Source organism: Arvicola amphibius, chromosome 7 (genome assembly GCF_903992535.2).
Source record: "Arvicola amphibius chromosome 7, mArvAmp1.2, whole genome shotgun sequence".
NCBI lineage: Eukaryota > Metazoa > Chordata > Mammalia > Rodentia > Cricetidae > Arvicola > Arvicola amphibius.
In genome coordinates this window covers 24,468,931-24,487,527 of record NC_052053.1, presented here as the reverse complement: position 1 = coordinate 24,487,527, position 18,597 = coordinate 24,468,931, and the positions used below count along the sequence as shown (strand labels likewise).

The following is an 18,597-nucleotide window of genomic DNA, read 5'->3' as shown; positions in this document are numbered from 1 at the left end:
AGAGAAAGAGACACCGTATGGTTTCCTAAGTAGTTCCTAGAAACTGGGTGTCTGGGTGGAGGGCAAAGATGGGTAAGCTGTGAGACAGAGTCAGAGGTCAGGAAAAGAAAAACTACCAGATGATGAAGGCATAAATGGATAAGGCCAGTCATACGGAAGGATGTCGCCCAAAGGGCCCTGACCCTCTGAGCCTTTCCTCATGCCAAATAAGCAAGGAAGAAGTTTTGGGTTCCAGAACTCCGAGGATCTCTCAGTAGTGGCTAAGGGATTGTCGACCTGAGTCTTGGAGACAGGGGACCAGGAACCCACAGCTGACACTCTGAAGGCAGGCAAGGGAAGCCCAGCTCTGCTCCACGCTAGGTAAAGGACCCTGTGACAACTGTATCATTACCCATCGCCTCCAGTGCAATTCATGCCATATGGAACCATGCGCAGCGAAGTCAAAGCCCAGTCTTGGAGGGTTTTTTGGAGGTCAGAAGCAAAAGTCAACAGCCTGTAATAGAGTACTATGCAGTCAGGGATGGTTAAATTATCAAGCAATGTTATCTTAAGATGTCAGACAAGAGAGATGGGAGTCTAAGATAGCTTCATGGCCGCTCCCCAGTTAGAGCTGCATATCACTCAAACCTAGAGAGACAAAACGCACCACAGGGCTGAAACTGGATGCCTCTTGAGAATAGAGGCCATGTACTAAAGGCCAGGACCACTACAAAAGACACGAATATCTGTCTTAGAGGAAGTAAGAAGAAAACCAAACAAACAGCTTCTTGCAAAGTTCTGATGCCTCCCCGCTATTTCAGCATGAGGCCAACTGATGGTCCTCCTCTGTTTAGCAACTCCAAATTGGGGACACAAAATTCCAGGAAATCGCAGGAACAAAAATAATCCTTCCTCCAGCCTTGCCTCCACATTCCTGTCCCCAGTCACTTCCCTAAAGGTTAAAATGAACAACTAAATAAAAGCCTTCAAATTTCAAAAAATAAAAAGTATAAATATGAATTTTCCCTGGCTGATTCATCAGCTCAAACATTAGTGCGCACTAAGGGAGTGAAGTCACATCATGACGCATGCTGGACATCCAGCGTTGTCATGGCTCCCACACACAAGCCACTGTGCTCACGAACAGAAGCACATGGGGCTCTCTGGCAAACGCAAGGGCTCATTAGAATAGGTTTCCCAAACTACATGTGCCAAACATACGTTTACTCTAAGTATTTCCTAGTCCCCAGCCCATGCAATGCAACTTGGCCAGCCAGGGTATTTTTTTTCCCTATAATACAATAGTTTTTTGGCACATCTGAACATGTTTTTATCACAAAATAACTAAAGTCAGGAAAATAGGAGTGCTCCCCCAGAGTCTTCCTTTAGGCATGGAAATGGGGGAACACATGGAACACAGGGGAGGGGGAGAGGTAGACAGTAGGAGGTGGGGAAGATCTGGAAGCTCCTGGAAACCTATTTCCAGTAGAAAGGAGCCAGGAAATGGTAGCAGTCAATGTTCTCCCTATGCAGCAGGCAAATAACAGTTGCTTCGCTGACATGTTAGCATTTAACTGCCATGATCTCTTCATGGTGGTAGTTGGTGTTACTATCAATATTTTTCCAATGGTGAAACAGATCTAAATAGTAGTGTCATAGTATAATAGGAGAGCCTAGGATATTATTGATTCTCCCATCCCAGCGGGATCAGAACCAGAGACAGAGCTCCAAGGGTTCCACCCACATAAGCCTCTGTGTGTCACACCTGAGAGCCCTGGTTTCAGGCATCGGAAAACAGAAACACACAACAGGAAGCAAGAAGCCACCAAATGCCACAAAGGCACACGGCTTTACCCTCTAGACTACAAATGCTTGCTGGCATTGTCTCTTCTGCCTTCTCAGGACGCCTCTAGTCCAATGTGCACATTCAAGCCCTGGACATCACATTCTCTAACTCAGAACCCCTTCTTTGGAGTTCCAGGGCTGAAACCCAGCAGCATCTTGGCATGAGCTGGCACTGATTCTGATGCCTACTCCAGCTTTCACTACTTCCCCAAGCAAACCCCTGCCTTTAGTTCGTATGGAAATCCACACAGGAAAGGTGGGAAAATCCTGTTCTTCCCTAACGATTCCAAGCTCACTGTCAAAGTACTAACACCAATAAAATACAAAAGATCCTACTGAGAAATCCTTGATCGTGAAAATAGACTGAAGTCTCATTTCCTATACAGAAACAGCATGAGGTTTATTACTAGTAGAAAATAAATGTGAAATTCCAATAAAAGTGCAAAATATGACATATTTTTATGCTCATGGTTCACTTGAGGATCACTGCTCCAACAGAACTATCTGGTCATGAATTTTTATAATAGACTCTGAAATTCAAAGGACATATAATTATAATAACCCTTCTTAATATGAGGTGTTCATATATTTAAATGAGGTACATTTTATACACAATAATTTAAAAAAACATATATTATTTTAATGACAGTTCCTAAAGGTGGTAAGAAAGTGAAATAGGTACATTGTACCCTGGGGTGAAGGAAATATTGTAAATTAGGACAACTCTTATGGAAAGTAATTTGGCAATGTGTGCCAAGCCATAAAAACATCCATATTCTGACCTATTAAATCCACTGCTTTTAAGATGAGGACTTAAATTCCCCAAATGAAAAGTTACGTGCACAAAAATGTCTACCATAGGCCTCAAATGGGAGACACAGGATGTCTAGCAATCTGGGAATGGCCACATTAATAAAACACCACATGACCATTTAAAATAAGAGCGGAGATTAGCTTAAGAGTCGCATACAAGAGAAAGACGATCGTAAGCACATTTAAACAAAGTGAAGAAGGGAATAGAAACCATGAGTGTAGGAGCGAGGAGAAGAGAGCAGCATTTCTCCTGCTTTCCGTTCTTCCCACCTTTCCTCTCGGGGACTAGCCGTGGCTAAAATAAAACAGGGCTTCAAGAAGCACTGACTAGTCTCAAGTCTGAGTTTAGGCACATTAATTTGAATGTGTGTGTGTGTGTGTGTGTGTGTGTGTGTGTGTGTGTGTGTGTGTGTGTGTGTGCGCGCGCGCACGCGTGCATGCACGCACCTATGTGTGTGTGCATGTGTGCATGCATGTGTGCCTATATGTGTGTGTGCATGTATGTACATATGCATGTGGCATATAGATGTGTGTGCCTGTTGCATGTGCATGTGAATTCTCATGGGAGAACAGGGGCTAGAGGAAAAAGAAAAGATCAAGTAAGCCATTTCTAGAAAGTTAAAACTTGCTTTAAAATAAGAGACAAGATACCCTTATCTCCCCTTAAACACACACACACACACACACACACACACACACATCACAGAACAGAAGCTCAACCCATCTTGGGAAATAGCTAGACGCCTAACCCACGATGCAAAGGAGAGACCAATAAATCACAAAAACAACCAAAACATTCTCCCTTCCCCTCCCAGCCACAGTTTTCTGCTTTTTTTTTTTTCTCTTCCCAAAAATAACCTTAATCACAGGATCTAGCAAGCAACCTAACATTTGTTTGGCTGAATTTCAAGCTGATGACTCTAACTTCAAGCTGACTACTATTAATCACAGCTGATCCTCCAAGCCATTGGGGTTGACGCCTGTGACACTGACACAGGGCACATTTGTGACACATTCTTACAAAGCCCACACCATGCATTCCTGCCTAGCAACCTGATTGGCTCTGGGCTGTGCACCCAAAGCTGGGAAGCAGCTACTGTGCTCGTATATGGACACCTGATTCCTCCTCTCTGGGGGGGGGGGGGGGGGGGAGAGAAGTTCCCCAGCACACTCTTTAGTCTGGTACCAATCCTCTAAATGCTCCTGTTAAGACAGACTAAACTAGCCAGTGGCAATGGCGCATGCCTTTAATCCCAGCACTTGGGAGGCAGAGGCAGGCAGATCTCTGTGAGTTCAAAGCCAGCCTGGTCTACAGAGTAAGTTCTAGGACAGCCAGGACTACACAGAGAAATCCTGTCTCAAAACCAAACAAATGAAAACAAGCAAGCAAACGAAAAGATGGCTTAAGCAGAATCTGGCTTTCCCCCTCAGTTCTAAGGCAGCCACAAATGACTGGGGAAAGGTGAGGAAATGAAGTCAGTGTGCAATCTCAGGCAAAGTTCAGAACTTTATAAACCAGCTAGGCAATCCTTCTGTCGCAAACTGGTCTCCAGTGCTTCGATGGCACTAACTAAAAGGCAGTGGATTGAGAAATAATTACCAGAAAATGTCCATGGCTCCATAAAAAAGAACTGTCAAGTTACCGTTCACAGATGTTTAATCTGAAACACTTGCCATAAAGTCCTTTGATGGTATCTTAAAAATGGACACACCAATGTCACAGAAAACCCTATCATGAAGGCATGCTAGCTTCAGCTACTGAAACTATATCAAATTACTCAACCCCATTTTTTTCCACAGGATGTCTTAATCTCTGGCCGTTACTCACAAAAATTGTAACTACCACACAATCTCAGTCCTTAGGAAGAAAACTATCAGTGGATGGTAGATGTAGCAAAGATTTAGATTTCATGTCTTATTTCTAGAAGACTTCAGAACTGGGATCCCAGTGGTTTACAGGAAGATAAAATGACTTTTGAAAATTGAATAAAACTTTAAACATCATTTTCTTCTCTCTTTTTAAAAATAATTTATTTAACTTTATTTTATATGTATTGGCGTAAAGATATTAGATCCCCTGGAACTGAATTTACAGACAATTAGAGTTCCTGCCATGTGGGTACTGGGTTTTGAACTCAGGTCCTCTGGATGAACAACCAGTGCTCTTAACAACTGAGCCATCTCTCCAGCCCTCATCTTCTTCTCTTTTTATGAGATAACTTCAGAGACATATTTTCTAGGTATAAGAAGTTCATCAAGTTGACTCAAGGAATTGGACTATGAAAACCACTCCATGCTGTTGGGGCATTTCTAAACTGAGAGAACAGAAATTAATGCTTCCTAAATCAATACAAAGTTTCATTATGTGGAGGTTCCCTTAAGTACCTAGTGAACACGAGGGAGAGCTACCTGTGGAAGGCACAGGCCAAAACACAGTGACATACAGGTCAAGCATAGTGGCACACACCTTTAATCCTAACACCTGGGAGAAGAGGCAGTCAGGTCTCTGGGAGTTCTAGGCTAGTCTGGCCTACATAATGAGTCCTGGAAGGAAGGAAGGAAGGAAGGAAGGAAGGAAGGAAGGAAGGAAGGAAGGAAGGAAGGAAGGAAGGAAGGCAGGCAGGCAGGCAGGCAGGCAGGCTGGCTTTCCTATCAGCTAAGAGAACACCATTTTATATAATTAAACAGATCAATATAAACCACCCATCCACAGTCCTTGAATTTAACTGTGATTCACAGAGAAACTATGGAATTTTTCTTATAAAGAAATGCCTTCCAAATGTGGAAACAGACTTTCCCCAATAATCCAGTGATAAGAAGAAAGGAACCATGCAATAGCAAGATGCTTACATAAGGGCTGGACATTGCTCATGGAGGAACAAAGAGAGAACAGTGAGAAGAAAGTCAAACAGAAAGCCAGAGGTCAAAAGGAAAGAAGAAGCAAGAGACCCAAAGGAAAAAAACAAGAAAAAAATTACGCTGGTCGAAAAATAGTCCTTCCGCTGTTGCTTCCTCTCTGGAACTCCAAACACAATGCCATTACACACTTCACCCACCAGAAGTCAGGCAAGCATGATTAACTCAATGAACAGCACAGCTGCCATATTCCCCTGTGCCTTCTGACCACGAGGCATCAAGAGACCATGGACAAAGACAATGCCACACACTTACCATTGCTCACCATCCGCCTGGCCACTTCCCACAGAACAAGGCCAAAGGCCCAAATATCGACCCTCTTGTACGAATCAAAACAATCCACTTGGATAGTTTCATCTAGAACTTCGGGAGCCATGTAGCGCTTGGTCCCCACACGGGGGTTGTTTCCCACGTCAAGCTGATTGGTGCTCTGGGAATGCATGACTGCTAGGCCTAAAGGGAAAAAGACAACAGCAGATTAGCTACTGCTTTCTTCCTGCAGGGCAGCTGAAGGAATTTAAAACAACCCCAATCATAAGCGCCCTCTGGTGGTGAGTGTGTCACTGGCATTAAACCTAGACTACCCCGAATAGCCCCAGATTAGGTGTAACTCTGGGCACGAGAGCAGGAAAAAGTACTAATTTCAGGATGAGACTATCAAGTTAATATATAAAGATCCAGAAGATAGGGGTTTTTTTTGTAAATGCAGACCAAAACACGAAAGCAATATGAGGCCATGTTTGAAGCCGATGAGAAAAACAGGCTCATACATGTTCTACGTATATCTCAAGGTGGCTTAAAAATCAGCCAATTAAACGCTCCACTTTTCCCACTTATCTCCAAACACAAATTTTTGACAGTGAGAGACCATAAGCCTGAGGTAATTTATTGTTCCATAAGGGGCAAGCTACGACTGGTTCTGGTGTATCCCCATAGGGGGCAGCCGCTTATCAGAGCAATCAGGCTGGCTGAACCCATGGGCCTTCCCCCTGGAATCATGGGAACAGACGGCAATAAGCTGAACCTTGACTCAGAGTGCATCTCTCTCGTTAAATGGTTCCAAAGCACTTAAACCATGGCTCGTTTCTGAATTCCTCAGTCAATTAGAGAGACCTGCCATTCCCCGCTAGCCACTGGGGAAAGACAGATTTGTGCATGGCTTATTTGAGGATGGAATTATTTATTGATGCATAAATAGACCATCTTAAAAATGATTGCTATAACACTCAATATAATGAGAAATCCCAAATAGGATCAAGATGCCCCGGGAAACTTCGCGATCCTAAGGTGCCTTGGAAATCCCTCCAGCTATCTGCAGTGAATGAATTCTTCAGGCCATAGTTTTGAAGACGTGACTCCACACAAGGCCAAAGAGCGCACCATTTTTACCCTTCACAATCGGCAAAGATTTTAGCAACTGCCTTCATCTGAAACAGAGTGGGTCCTCTTTCACTGTCTGGGCTGTTATGAACATTCGCCAAACCATATACACTCCTCTGCATCAACCTGCTGGGCAGGTGCAGGTGAGACCAACAGGCCATGGCAGCTGGGCTGGCTTTAGCCACATTAATAACAACAAAAGTGACTGTGTGTATCTTTGAAAACGAGGGCCAGAAAGACAGAATAAAAAGTTTTCTTGTTTGTTTTCTTTGGCCCATTCATTATGCTAAAGGCCAGTAAACAGCCCTGTGGAGAGGCTAATGTGCAGGGCACTGAAGTTTGCTGCCCAGAGCCATGTGACTGCATCATACTGGAACTGTTTCTTTCCACCACAGTGAAGGCTTACGATGACCAGGGCCCTAACCAACAGCTTATCAGTATACATCTACGTTCCCAGCTCTGGGGAGGCAGGAGAATTTCTACAAGGTTCAAGGCCAGTGAGTTCTAGGTCAGCTAGTAAGATACTGCAAAAAAAGAAGAAAGAAAGGAGGGGAGGGAGGGGGGAAGGGAGGGAGGGAGGGAGGGAGGAAGGGAGGGAGGAAGGGAGGGAGGGAGGGAGGGAGGGGAGTGGACAGAAAGGAAAGGAAAGGAAAGGAAAGGAAAGGAAAGGAAAGGAAAGGAAAGGAAAGGAAAGGAAAGGAAAGGAAAGGAAAGGAAAACAACAACAGAAGCTTCCAGAAGATGCTGGGTGCTAAATTTTACAGAGAATCCCCTACCTACTAGCAGGCAATATAAAGAAAAAAATGCAATCTGTAAACTTTGACTGAATCGTTACTTGGGAAAGTCAAGAAATAACCAAAGCCAAGTATCATGGCATACACCTGTAATACTCTAGCATTCAGGAGTTGAGGCAGGAGGATCCCGAACTAGGTTAAAGGAGGGTCCAGGCCAGTCTGGGTGACATAGTCAGACTCTAGTCGTTTTTAGATGAGACTAAACTGTGGTTTTGGAAGAGATATATTTTGATATGGGGTGATACATTTTGAGATATTTAGTAAATAAAATGTTATAATATCTGTCACACACCCCCAAATGAGTAAAAGTACATAATCACAGAAGGAAAATATAACAACAAGTTCAATTTTGAATCTAAGAGTTATTATAATATTCCTTCAAGCCGGGTAGCAGTGGCAAACACCTTTAATCCCAGCACAAGGAAGGCAGAGGGAGGCAGACTCTGAGGTCAAGGCCAGCGTGATCTACAGAGGGAGTTTCAGGACAACCAGAACCACACAGAGAAACCCTGTCTCACAAAACAAACAAGGCCAGGTGGTAGTGGTGTGCATCTTTAATCCCTGCACGTGGGAGGCAAAGACAGGTGGGTCTCTGAGTTCAAGGCCAGCCTGGTCTACAGAGTGAATTCCAGTACAGCTAGGGCTGTTACATAGAGAAAAAAACTAAACAAACAAATTAAAAAAAAAACAAAACAAAATCTAATATTCCTTCAAACCATTTATGTAAAGTTTTCACTTATTTGCAAGTATTTTTCATGATAAAATTTATTTTTAAAGAACAAATTAATTAAAATCTTATACGCTTAACTGTTTTTAATAACAAAAGTTAGAAAAATCAATTGGATATAGTCCTTTCAGCAGCGCTGATAACAGAACACCGTTCCTGATGAGTGGTCCTTAATTTCAGGGTAAACCATGAATAATTACATGCAACTTCCAGCCTTCAAGGGGCTGTTTCCTATACAACATTACTGGTCTCAGGCAGTGACTCAGTAGCATGGGTTTTTGCCACAGCCAATGCATCTAAATGGAAGGCTTCATACCAAAAAAATGTGGCTGAACCATTAATTAGCTGGACGAAATCCCCCATCTCCTTCCTGACCAAGTCCCATAAACCAAAGCCTAGAGCTTCTCTATTATAACCGCAGCCCTCACCGGAATCATTTCTTCTGAGACATTTCCGGCAATGCCAGAACCCTACCATAATCCTGTGAGGTGGGCGCGACTAGTGTTGAGGTTCATGAACAGTTCTTGTGAGGGCACCAGTGTTGTAGAATTGAGAGCTTGGCATAAAGCACTAGGACCCCCTTTGGCCCTTGGGCAGAGCTTAAGAAGTGTTGGCATTTGAGCCAGGTGAGCCCACAAGTAAATAAACAAGCAAAAGACAGAATTTGCACACAAATCACCGTGGCTCCAGGAGCCATGACAGAGCTGTGCAAGTTTTCTTCACAACTCAATGGCTCCATGCGGTTTGGGGGCCACACCCGCACCCTCGCAAAAACACGGGCATGAGGAGACTCGAAAGAAATGGATTTCCCTAACATGTCAAATTCTCTGCTTTTAAAATCGAACAAAAGTATATTAATCTTATCACACAACTAAAGCTAATCCTGTCTAAACCTTTCTTCAGAATGAGGTGTCATAACGGCACCATTCAGTTATTATTAGGACAACCACACAGCCAAAATCCTAGGGGTTTAGGGTAGAGATTAGTTTGCAGAGTTGCCACTATCTGGGAAGATAGTTTCATTTGTAGGACAACTGAAACTCCCGTGGGTAGACCCGAAACCCTGGGGGGGGGGGGGGGCCTCCGATTTCACAAAGGACGAGTTACCTAATGGCTCACTTTCTCCACTTGCTAACTTTGCTTTGGTGACTGAAGAATGACTTCATGCACCATTTTTAAGACAAACCAATCCATAAAATATTTACTTTCACACAAAAGTTCGTGAAATCAGAATGCTACAGTAGTTGTCGCAGATGAGGGTGGTGGGATAAGGACGGAGCCTACTCTAAAAAAAAAAAATAGTAAGAAAGTCTTGGCAAAGGTTTACAGCTTCTGTCAAAACTCTTAAAATATAAGCTTTGGGTGTTTCAGGATATGTAAATTGTACCTGGAAGGGGGAAAAAAATGAATGAACAAACAAATAAGGCGCTTTACTGAATGGCATATTAGTTTGAATGGCGAAGTTGTCAGAGCAAAGGATTCTTTTGTCCACAACTTGCTTTAGAACGCTCCGAGATGAACATGAACTGATAGATGGACAGATGAATGCACGATAAGGAGGACAGAACTGTGAAAGGGTAACGGGGAGATGCGAGTGGTCCACACACAGCTGCTGGTTAACGGGGAGATGCAAGTGGTCCACACACAGCTGCTGGTTAACGGGGAGATGCGAGTGGTCCACACTCAGCTTAGACAGACATTCAGTTCTCCTTAATGTTTGAAATTTTCAGTACAACATGTTAGGAGGAGAAAAGGGCACAACACGGCTAACTGCTAGAGTACAATGTTAATAAACGAGGTAACGAAGAATGGTTTTTAAAGTTTTACCCAGATCTGCTATGCAGCACTGCCCATTCTTCTTCACCAGGATGTTTTTGCTCTTTAGATCTCGGTGGGCAATAGCTGACTTCCCTTGGGTCCCAAATATCTCTATGTGCAAATGCGCAAGACCACTGGCTATGGACAGCACTATCCGAAGGCAGCTAACAGTGTCCAGCGTCGTGAGCTGAAGGTAGTCGTACAGGGATCCCATTTCATGGTAATGTGTGATTAGCCACAGCTGGGTGCTGGAGTGTCTGGATGTCATGTCCGAAGCAATGAAACCTGGGAAGAAGGACAAGATTTTCACAGTGAGAACTCTACCTTGTGACTCTTGAGAACCCAAAACGGTCACAGAGCGCATCCAATCTAGAACAAAAAATAATTAATTACAAAAGCACCAGGGAACAGCATCTACTCCTGAAAGGAACAGCACTAATGAACAGCAAAATGTTCTGCCAATTTCCACCATAAGTAATCCTTGTAAACACTAATATACAGTGAAGAATCACATGACATTTATACTTTGGTGCTCACCCATAATAAATTTTTAGAACTCTTGCCAGATAGAGCCCTAACCCTACAAACCTGGGAACTGGATGTTTGCCTTCTAGTCCTGACTTGGCACCATGAGCCCAGCACCCTGAATCCTAACTGGGTAGCTCAGAGCAGGTAGGCATGCTACTGCCATGCCTACTGCAGCCTGTGCAGAATCTAAATAATTTTTTTTCTACAATAAAAAATTTTAAAAATTCAGAGCAAATACTGGAATAGGTTTATATCCAGAGGTGACAGAGGTCTTGGAAAGAAAATGAGACACTAGTAGACACAGACATGAAGCTACTTTTGTACACATCTTAAGTACAAGGAATTCTTCCCCAAAATAAAGATCCCGAGCTAGAAAGTACAATTCCAAAACAACCAAACTGCTAACATATACTTATGTAGTAAGCCCATACTCATTTATTCCCCTGAGGGGGGGAAAAAGCAAGCTCTTCTCCTCTCCCCTTCCCTATGAACCCTAGATCTTAAAGAAGGATTTTGTTTGTCCCATTTTGCTTTAAACCAGGAAAAATCACTTTGAAATGAACAGGACTTTTACAACTGTTTACCTCCCAAGTTTATGTAAGTACATTTGATTCTCAGTGCTATAACGCTGTTGTAGGATGACTGGGTTTGGAGTCCAGAGACGTCCACTAATGAAAGCTGAGTATGTGCCTTGAGGTGGGGACTTGGGTACACCCACTGGATGTGTTTGTAATACAGGGAGAGGATGGTTAGACCCAATACTTCTGTCAGAACTGTCCCCTTGGCTCTTCAAGAACTAGACGTGATCAAAGAGTGACCGAACCTCTGTGAAGTTTTCAGGGGCCATGCTCTTAAGGAACCAGCAGAGGTACCGAATGGAAGGTGTGGAGATGGCTGGGCCCTACAGCTGGACCACTACTTCACACACTGGCTCTACCAGCCTTGATCATGATCAAGTCACGTTAAGATCTCCACTTGCTCTCCTTGTTTATAAGATGAGGGTAACAACATTTATCCTAAAGGGCCATGCCAATGGAAGATAGTGCATTCAAAATGCTCAGCGTGATGGTGAGCGCACCGTGTGTACAATGAACAGTTTAATTGTATACTTCCAGGAACAGACTGCTTCCCTCCCCAGTAGTCTCCAGAGATTGGGACATTAAACAGTCAACAGCACTCTTGTGTGCATGTTTGTGTATCCACATGTATGTGTATATGTATGTGTTCATGGTGTGAGGACATACATATGTGAGGGTTCGTGTGCGCAGGTCACAGAACAACCTCAGCTGTCAGTCCTTGCTTTTCCCGTTTTTTGAGACCTGGTTTCTCTTGCTGTTGACTGTTGGATATACAACATTAGCTGGTGTGTGAGCTCCTAGCAATTCTCCTATCTCCATCTCCAGTCTCCAAGTAGGGGTGTGCTGGGATTATAAAATTTCTGCACTACAGCATACTTTTTACATGGGTTCTGGGAAACCAAACAGGCTGTCAGTCCTTCAAAGTAACCACTTGACCTACTGAGACATCCTCCTAGCCCCTCCGTAGTGCTTTAAATTTTAAATTATTTATTTTTATTATATTTATTATTATTTATTTTGTGGGAGCATGAGCATGTATTCATGCACCATGGCGCATGAAATCAAAGAACATGTGGAGGTCTGATCTCCTACCACGGGGATCTCAAAGATTGAACTTGGGGCAAATTCAGGTTTAAGAGCAAGCACTGAGCCATCTTACCAGCCCATCACACAAGACACAAGAACACAAGAGAGATAGGGCGAAGGACGATGGCAATCACTGCACAGCCATGCCAACTTTAATGCCATTCAATTTTATGCTTAAAAACACAGGACAGGAGATGTAATTGTTACAGGGCTTGCCTAGCATATAAGAAACCCTGGGTTTGGTCCTCATCTCCATAAACATAAAGCAGGCATGGTGGCACTTCTAGCTGTAATTCTAACACTTGAGAGGTAGAAGTAGGGGGTGGGGGTCAAAATTCAAGATCCTCCTTGACTACATAGTGAGTTTGAGACTAGTCTGAAAGACATTAGACCCTTTGGCAAAAACAAGGCACAAAGCGATCAATATCATATGTGTTTTTAAAAGAGCGTGATGTAAGACGTGGAGTAGACCTCCATACCAATCAACCTCCTTAGTGACAGAGATAGGGCAGTGAACGCACAGACAGACACAACTTTGGCAGGGACAGTGGGCCTCGAACAGTCCTTAGATTAGGGAAGAATTTTACTCCTCAGAATCAAAGCCAGTTTCCCAGCACCACAGGGCAAGCTGCATTAGTTACACCTGCTCTCTTCCTTGCCAGATGCAGCAGGACAAAGGCTTGAAATTCGAGCTAGCCCACAGGTTTAACGAAGGGGACAAACAAGGGCCCAGAGTTTTACATGCAATTGCGCCTACATACAAAGAATAAGTTGAATTGAACTATGTGCTTTGGGGACCTAGACTTTGCAATACTCCTGGGGAGGAGGATCATAATCAGATCCTGGAGACATAATATGCAAGGCAGGCACGGTGTGGCACAAACCTCTTCTCCCACTGATTCAGGGAGGCTGAGGACTGAGGACTGCATGAATCCCGGTGTTCAAGACCATCCTGGGCAATGCAGCCAGACTCTGTTAAAGGTTAAAGGATGGAAAGGCGATAGTAGAGAGTCAAGAACAATGCAAACAAGGCCAAAGGCACCTGTTTGTCACAGTCCCACAGAAAGGAAAATACTAGATGTAGCCAGACATAGACAGATTTGTAACTGACGCCCAAAAGACTCCTTGCAGCTGACAACTAGGGAGTTGGGAATGTCAGGCCTAGGAGTCACCAACCCCATAGGCCGATTGGGGAGCACTCAAAGACACATTTTAATTATTTAATTCGTGTTTGTGGGCATGGCTGTTTTGCTTGTGTGTGCCCCAGGTGCATGCAATGCCCACAGAGGCCAGAAGAGGTCCTCAGATCCCCGGAACAAGAGTTACAAAAGGTTGCCACGTGGGTGTGAGGAACAGAACCCAGGACCTCTGCAAAGGCAACCAGTGCTCTTAGATGCTGAGCTACCTCTCCAGCCCCTCAAAGACAACTTTTAAATGTCCCTGAGATTGACCACCACCATTGCACTGTTGAAGCAATGCTTTGGACGGCCACCCAATCATCAGCCACCAAGAACCTGGGTGGCATTTAAATATTAAATTGATAGAATGGGAGAGAAGTACAAGGTACAATACCCAGACATAATCCAATAGCCATACAGTGGCCAACACTAGCGCCTACATTTAAATGCAACACAGATTTCTCTTCTATTTTTGAAGACTCACTCTAGGCAGCTTTCACCATATGTGTGTATTAATGGAAACGCACTTCAAGCCTTTTGAAACTATAGAAGCCATTGCTATAGCAGGATGGTAGTGGGCACTTCGCATATTTCTAAAGTGTTGCTAAGCTTTCGTGATAAGATGATGAAAAATCATCTATATTTTGTGAGTCCCAGAAGTATCCGAGGAGTTTTCAAATGAAAATGTATGCTGAATCCCTCTGTAAATCTGGTCTCTGAAAGTGATGCCTAGTTTGAAGGCATGTGCATCTAATTACGGCGTCCCTGGGAGCTGTGAATCTCTAGGAAAAAATCCAAAGACCTTTCTTAGTTTGATTCCAGTAATAAATATTCAGGAAGGGCGGGGCAAGTGGAGCCACCCAAGAAGCCTTGAAGTGAACAATGCAGAGCAAGTTGGTGTGGTTTAAACACATCCGCCGGTCCAGGTGTAAGAAGTCCTGCAACCTCTGCTTAAACACATCCGCAGATACAGGAGTTAGAAGGCCCTTCAACAGATATCCTCTTCATCATGCAGGGAATTATAACCTATGTGCATATTTAAATTAAAAAATACCTGTTAAAAAGTTAAATAGTCTATAAATGCTGGGGGGTCACTACGTCGATTTCTGGAAGAGACTCTAAACTGACGATGTGACAGCAGGAGAGAGCCAGGACAAGCAACTTATCTCTACCAAGACCAGCTAATAGAAGCTCATCCGTACTCACCTAAAATATTTTCGTGCCTCAACATCACAGTGTTGTACAGTTCCGTTTCCCTGAACCATGACTTCTCATCGCGGGAGGAGAAGATCTTTACGGCCACATTTTCGCCTTGCCAGCTGCCCCTCCATACTTCTCCATACCGGCCCTTCCCTGCGGACGGTCAAACAGATGAAGCACATGAGAAACGTTTTTGTTTTTCCCAGCAAACATAGTCAACCTGACAGTGTCCTTCCCCTTCCTCTCTGCAGATGAGCCAGTCATGTCGGATTGTGAAGTTGAGCCCCCGCCAATGGCATGAAACGAAGTCACCACCTACATCACAGAGGCCATTCTGGCACATGCCTTTACTAGTTTGGTTTGGGTTCTGGTAGACCCTTTTTGCAAAAAGAATGCCTTGCCAATAACTTTTGCTTTGTGTTTTTTTATGTGACACTGGGACTACTCTTTGTTTCTGAGATACAGACACACAGGCAGACCAAACACTCTTGCGGTAAACACTGAGACTAAAGCCCGAAACTCTTAACCCCTCCCCTTATCTGCTGGGCAAACTCACTTTGGGAGTGCAGATACTTTACCTACAAAGATGTACAAGGATGAGGTAGGACTCTCTTTTCTCTGTCCACCTCATTGTGACAGGAAACTGCCTTCCAACCAGTGCCACACAATTAGCTGATACCAATTAGCTGCACATTTATATTTAAATTGCTTTCCTGAAGGGTACCTAACTTGCATCCCTAGTCCTGCAAGCAGGTCAGCATATCTGTAGATGACAATGTAAAGCCGCAATGTCAAAAGGATAGAAACCTTTGTCATATCGTTTTTGAAAACACAGGAAAGGTGGCACAACTCAGAAAATAGTACTGATTCTTAGATTTCAATATAGTATCAAAACCCAAAGGGGTAAGGGTATGAAGCTAAATCACTGAATGGCTTCTCTGGCTCCCTTCCTTTACACTGGACCGTCACAGGCAAGTCTGGTCACAAGTATCACCATGTGCGCCTGTGCTTTTCCCACACGGAAGGACAGTTTGAGGTCCTGGAGATTAGCGACAGACTGTGGCACTGGCAGGAGGCCGTTCTGCACCATCACCACCACCTCTAAAGGGTTTCTTGGAGAAAGGTAGTTTTCAAAAGCAGATTTCCAAAATCACAAGCACGCAATTCCAGAAGAGCTCTGATTTCTAACACTGGTCATGACTGTCTGTTTAGAAGGTCCCTGGTGATGGCACACACGTGGACGACACTTGAAAGAGTGTCTGGGAGGCAGGGAGATGTCTCAGCAGGCAAATGTGCTTGCTGAGTTCGAGCCTGAGTTTGACCCCTAGAAGCTATGTAAAAGAGAACTAAGTCCATAAAGTAGTCTCTGCCATACATTCATATATGTGTTCCATAAATGTATACATACAATACTAATACATAATTTTTTAAAAGTCACCTGGGGGCTGGAGAAATGGCTCTGTGTTCAAGAGCACTCTATGTTCTTCCGAGGACCCAGATTTGATTCCCAGTACCCACAGGGTGGCAAACAACCATCTATAACTTCAGTTCCAGGGAATCCAATGCCCTCTTCTTACCTCCTCAGACACCAGGCAAATCTGTGATACACAATGCATGCAAGCAAAGCACCTATGCACATAAAGCAATAGAATATTTTTTAAGTCACTTGAAGAGCATATTTTAGAAAATGGGGTGACTTAGCCCCATCTGATGCATGCCCCTTACTCTCATTCAATAGCCACATGCTTATCAAGGACAGATTCCCCCTTCCAATAATCTCTTTAATTATAGGTAAGGATGATCAAAGAGGCAGGAAAGAGGAGGTCATTATCTCAAAACTATGGGGGTCACATGGGCTGTAATAGCCGGGGTGGCAGGCAGTGCAGCGGGAGATGAAACTACAAGGCAATGCAATGAGCCTGTCAGTCCAGGCGTGTGCAACTGCTCCATCACAGGCCTGTGGTAGGCAGCTGCCGAGCCACCTGCACGCACACACATACCGTGCTCTGTTGGAAAACTACACCAATAAGAACCTAAACATAGAAAGAAAGCAGGTGTGTCCAAGTCACACCTGAAACAGCCCCCAAACCACCGACGGCTGGGGATGGGGCTTGGCGACAGAGTGCCTGCTTCACAGGTGTGACCCACAGGGTACCATCCAGCTCCAGCGGTTCCCTGACAAGAACTAATAGCTCTATCCAATAGAAGTGACTAATCTAGAGGGATGCTAAGATTGGCTAGAATGTAGTGCAGGCTACTGTCGAGAATCACACAGAGTCGATACAGTTTACCTGTCAAGCCAAAGGCATGGTTAGCCTTTGATGAGGACTAGTGTTGGGATGCTACAAAGCCAGAAGCTACAAAAGAAGAAGCTGAGTGCTAAGCCCGCCCTGCCTTTGCTCCACGTGGCAGCTTTCGATCCTCTTTGTAGCCACTGTTTTACTGGGAAGAAAAGTATCCCAAAGAGTTGGGGGACACAAACTTGATTGCTGTTGTTAATCTTTTTCTTTTTTAATGAAGAAAATAAAATATATGGCATGGTAGGTGGATATAATCAGTACAGAAATTTATTTTGATGGCTGTCGCATGCTTTTTGCTAATGCGATCTTACGCAAAAGTCCTTAAAATCGTGGCACGATTTCCCAACAGTTCCTGACCAGAAAGCCCCACAAAGAGGATGCCTGGGGCCTTCAAATTTGGATAGCACGATATGGAAGGGGCTAATACGGTCAACTCCCCATGTTCTCGAACTAATGTGGTCATCTATCTGCCTTTCTCCTCAAAACGACACCATGCAAACACAAACGTCAAGCTCCTGGAGAGACACTGCATCCACCAGTCTTCAATGTCGACCCAACAAAGCGCCATCATTGAATCTACACTGGCTCCAAAATGCTTGAAGAACATTGAGAGAATCAGAAACTGTACCCAGGTCAGAGGAGCAATTGGACTCTGAGGCCAATCTCTGAGGATTAAGCTTGGCACATGGGACTATCTGGGAGTGATGGGACAAGGGGAAAAAGGCAGGAGAGGCAAGTGCATGGTCCCTTTGCTGCCTCCCAGCACAGCCCAGGGCATCTTTGCTCATAAACAAACAGGGTGCTAGTTAGTACAAGAAGACAATTCTGTTGTTGGTAAGGAGTATATCTGGGTATCCTCCCCCCCCCCCCATCTTTCTCTAGTCTCAGTCAGCATGGGTGGCACCACTTGCGGTGGAAATAGGCACAGTAGGTGCAAGAAGACCCAGGGAAATGGCAACACAGCTCCATGCTGTCGCCTATGTGTCTGTCTTAGGCAAGCAGTGTCGCCCATCTTAGTACAGAATTCGAGAGCATTCCTTCATATAGCAGCAAGTGTTGGGGGCATTCTGCACCATCTTCACAAAATCTATGAGGCAATCACAACAACAACAACAACAACAACTACTACTACTACTACTACTACTACTACTACTACTACTACTACTACTATACCTACTACTACTACTACTACTACTACTATACCATGCCATGCCTACTACTACTACTACTACTACTACTATACCATGCCTGACTCAGAAATTCCCAATTCCTGGGAATTCATTCTGCCAATTCAGAAGCAGAAGAATGTGTGCTAAGTCCTTCATGAGCATTTCTGCTAACCCACCAGCCAAACTGACTTAGTGCTGAGTCTTTTTAAGAACTTCTGATAAGTCCCAGTACTTGAAAAAGTGTGTGCCCTCATAAACTGAAGGAAGCTGGGCCAGTGATACGATT

The 18,597-nt window shown here is 44.1% G+C and overlaps 1 protein-coding gene across 5 annotated transcripts in view; it reads right to left on the bottom strand.

Annotated features, from left to right (window-relative positions):
- Acvr1 (activin A receptor type 1) overlaps positions 1 to 18,597 on the bottom strand; it is a 120,365-nt gene that overhangs the window by 4,640 nt on the left and 97,128 nt on the right. For all 5 annotated transcript variants that reach the window (XM_038336988.1, XM_038336991.1, XM_038336990.1 and 2 more), the window contains 3 exons: positions 14,849 to 14,995; positions 10,282 to 10,557; positions 5,809 to 6,006 (listed from right to left, as the gene is read on the bottom strand). In XM_038336988.1, coding sequence (XP_038192916.1) covers positions 5,809 to 6,006; positions 10,282 to 10,557; positions 14,849 to 14,995 — 621 coding nt within the window. The remainder of the gene's footprint in view (positions 1 to 5,808; positions 6,007 to 10,281; positions 10,558 to 14,848; positions 14,996 to 18,597) is intronic.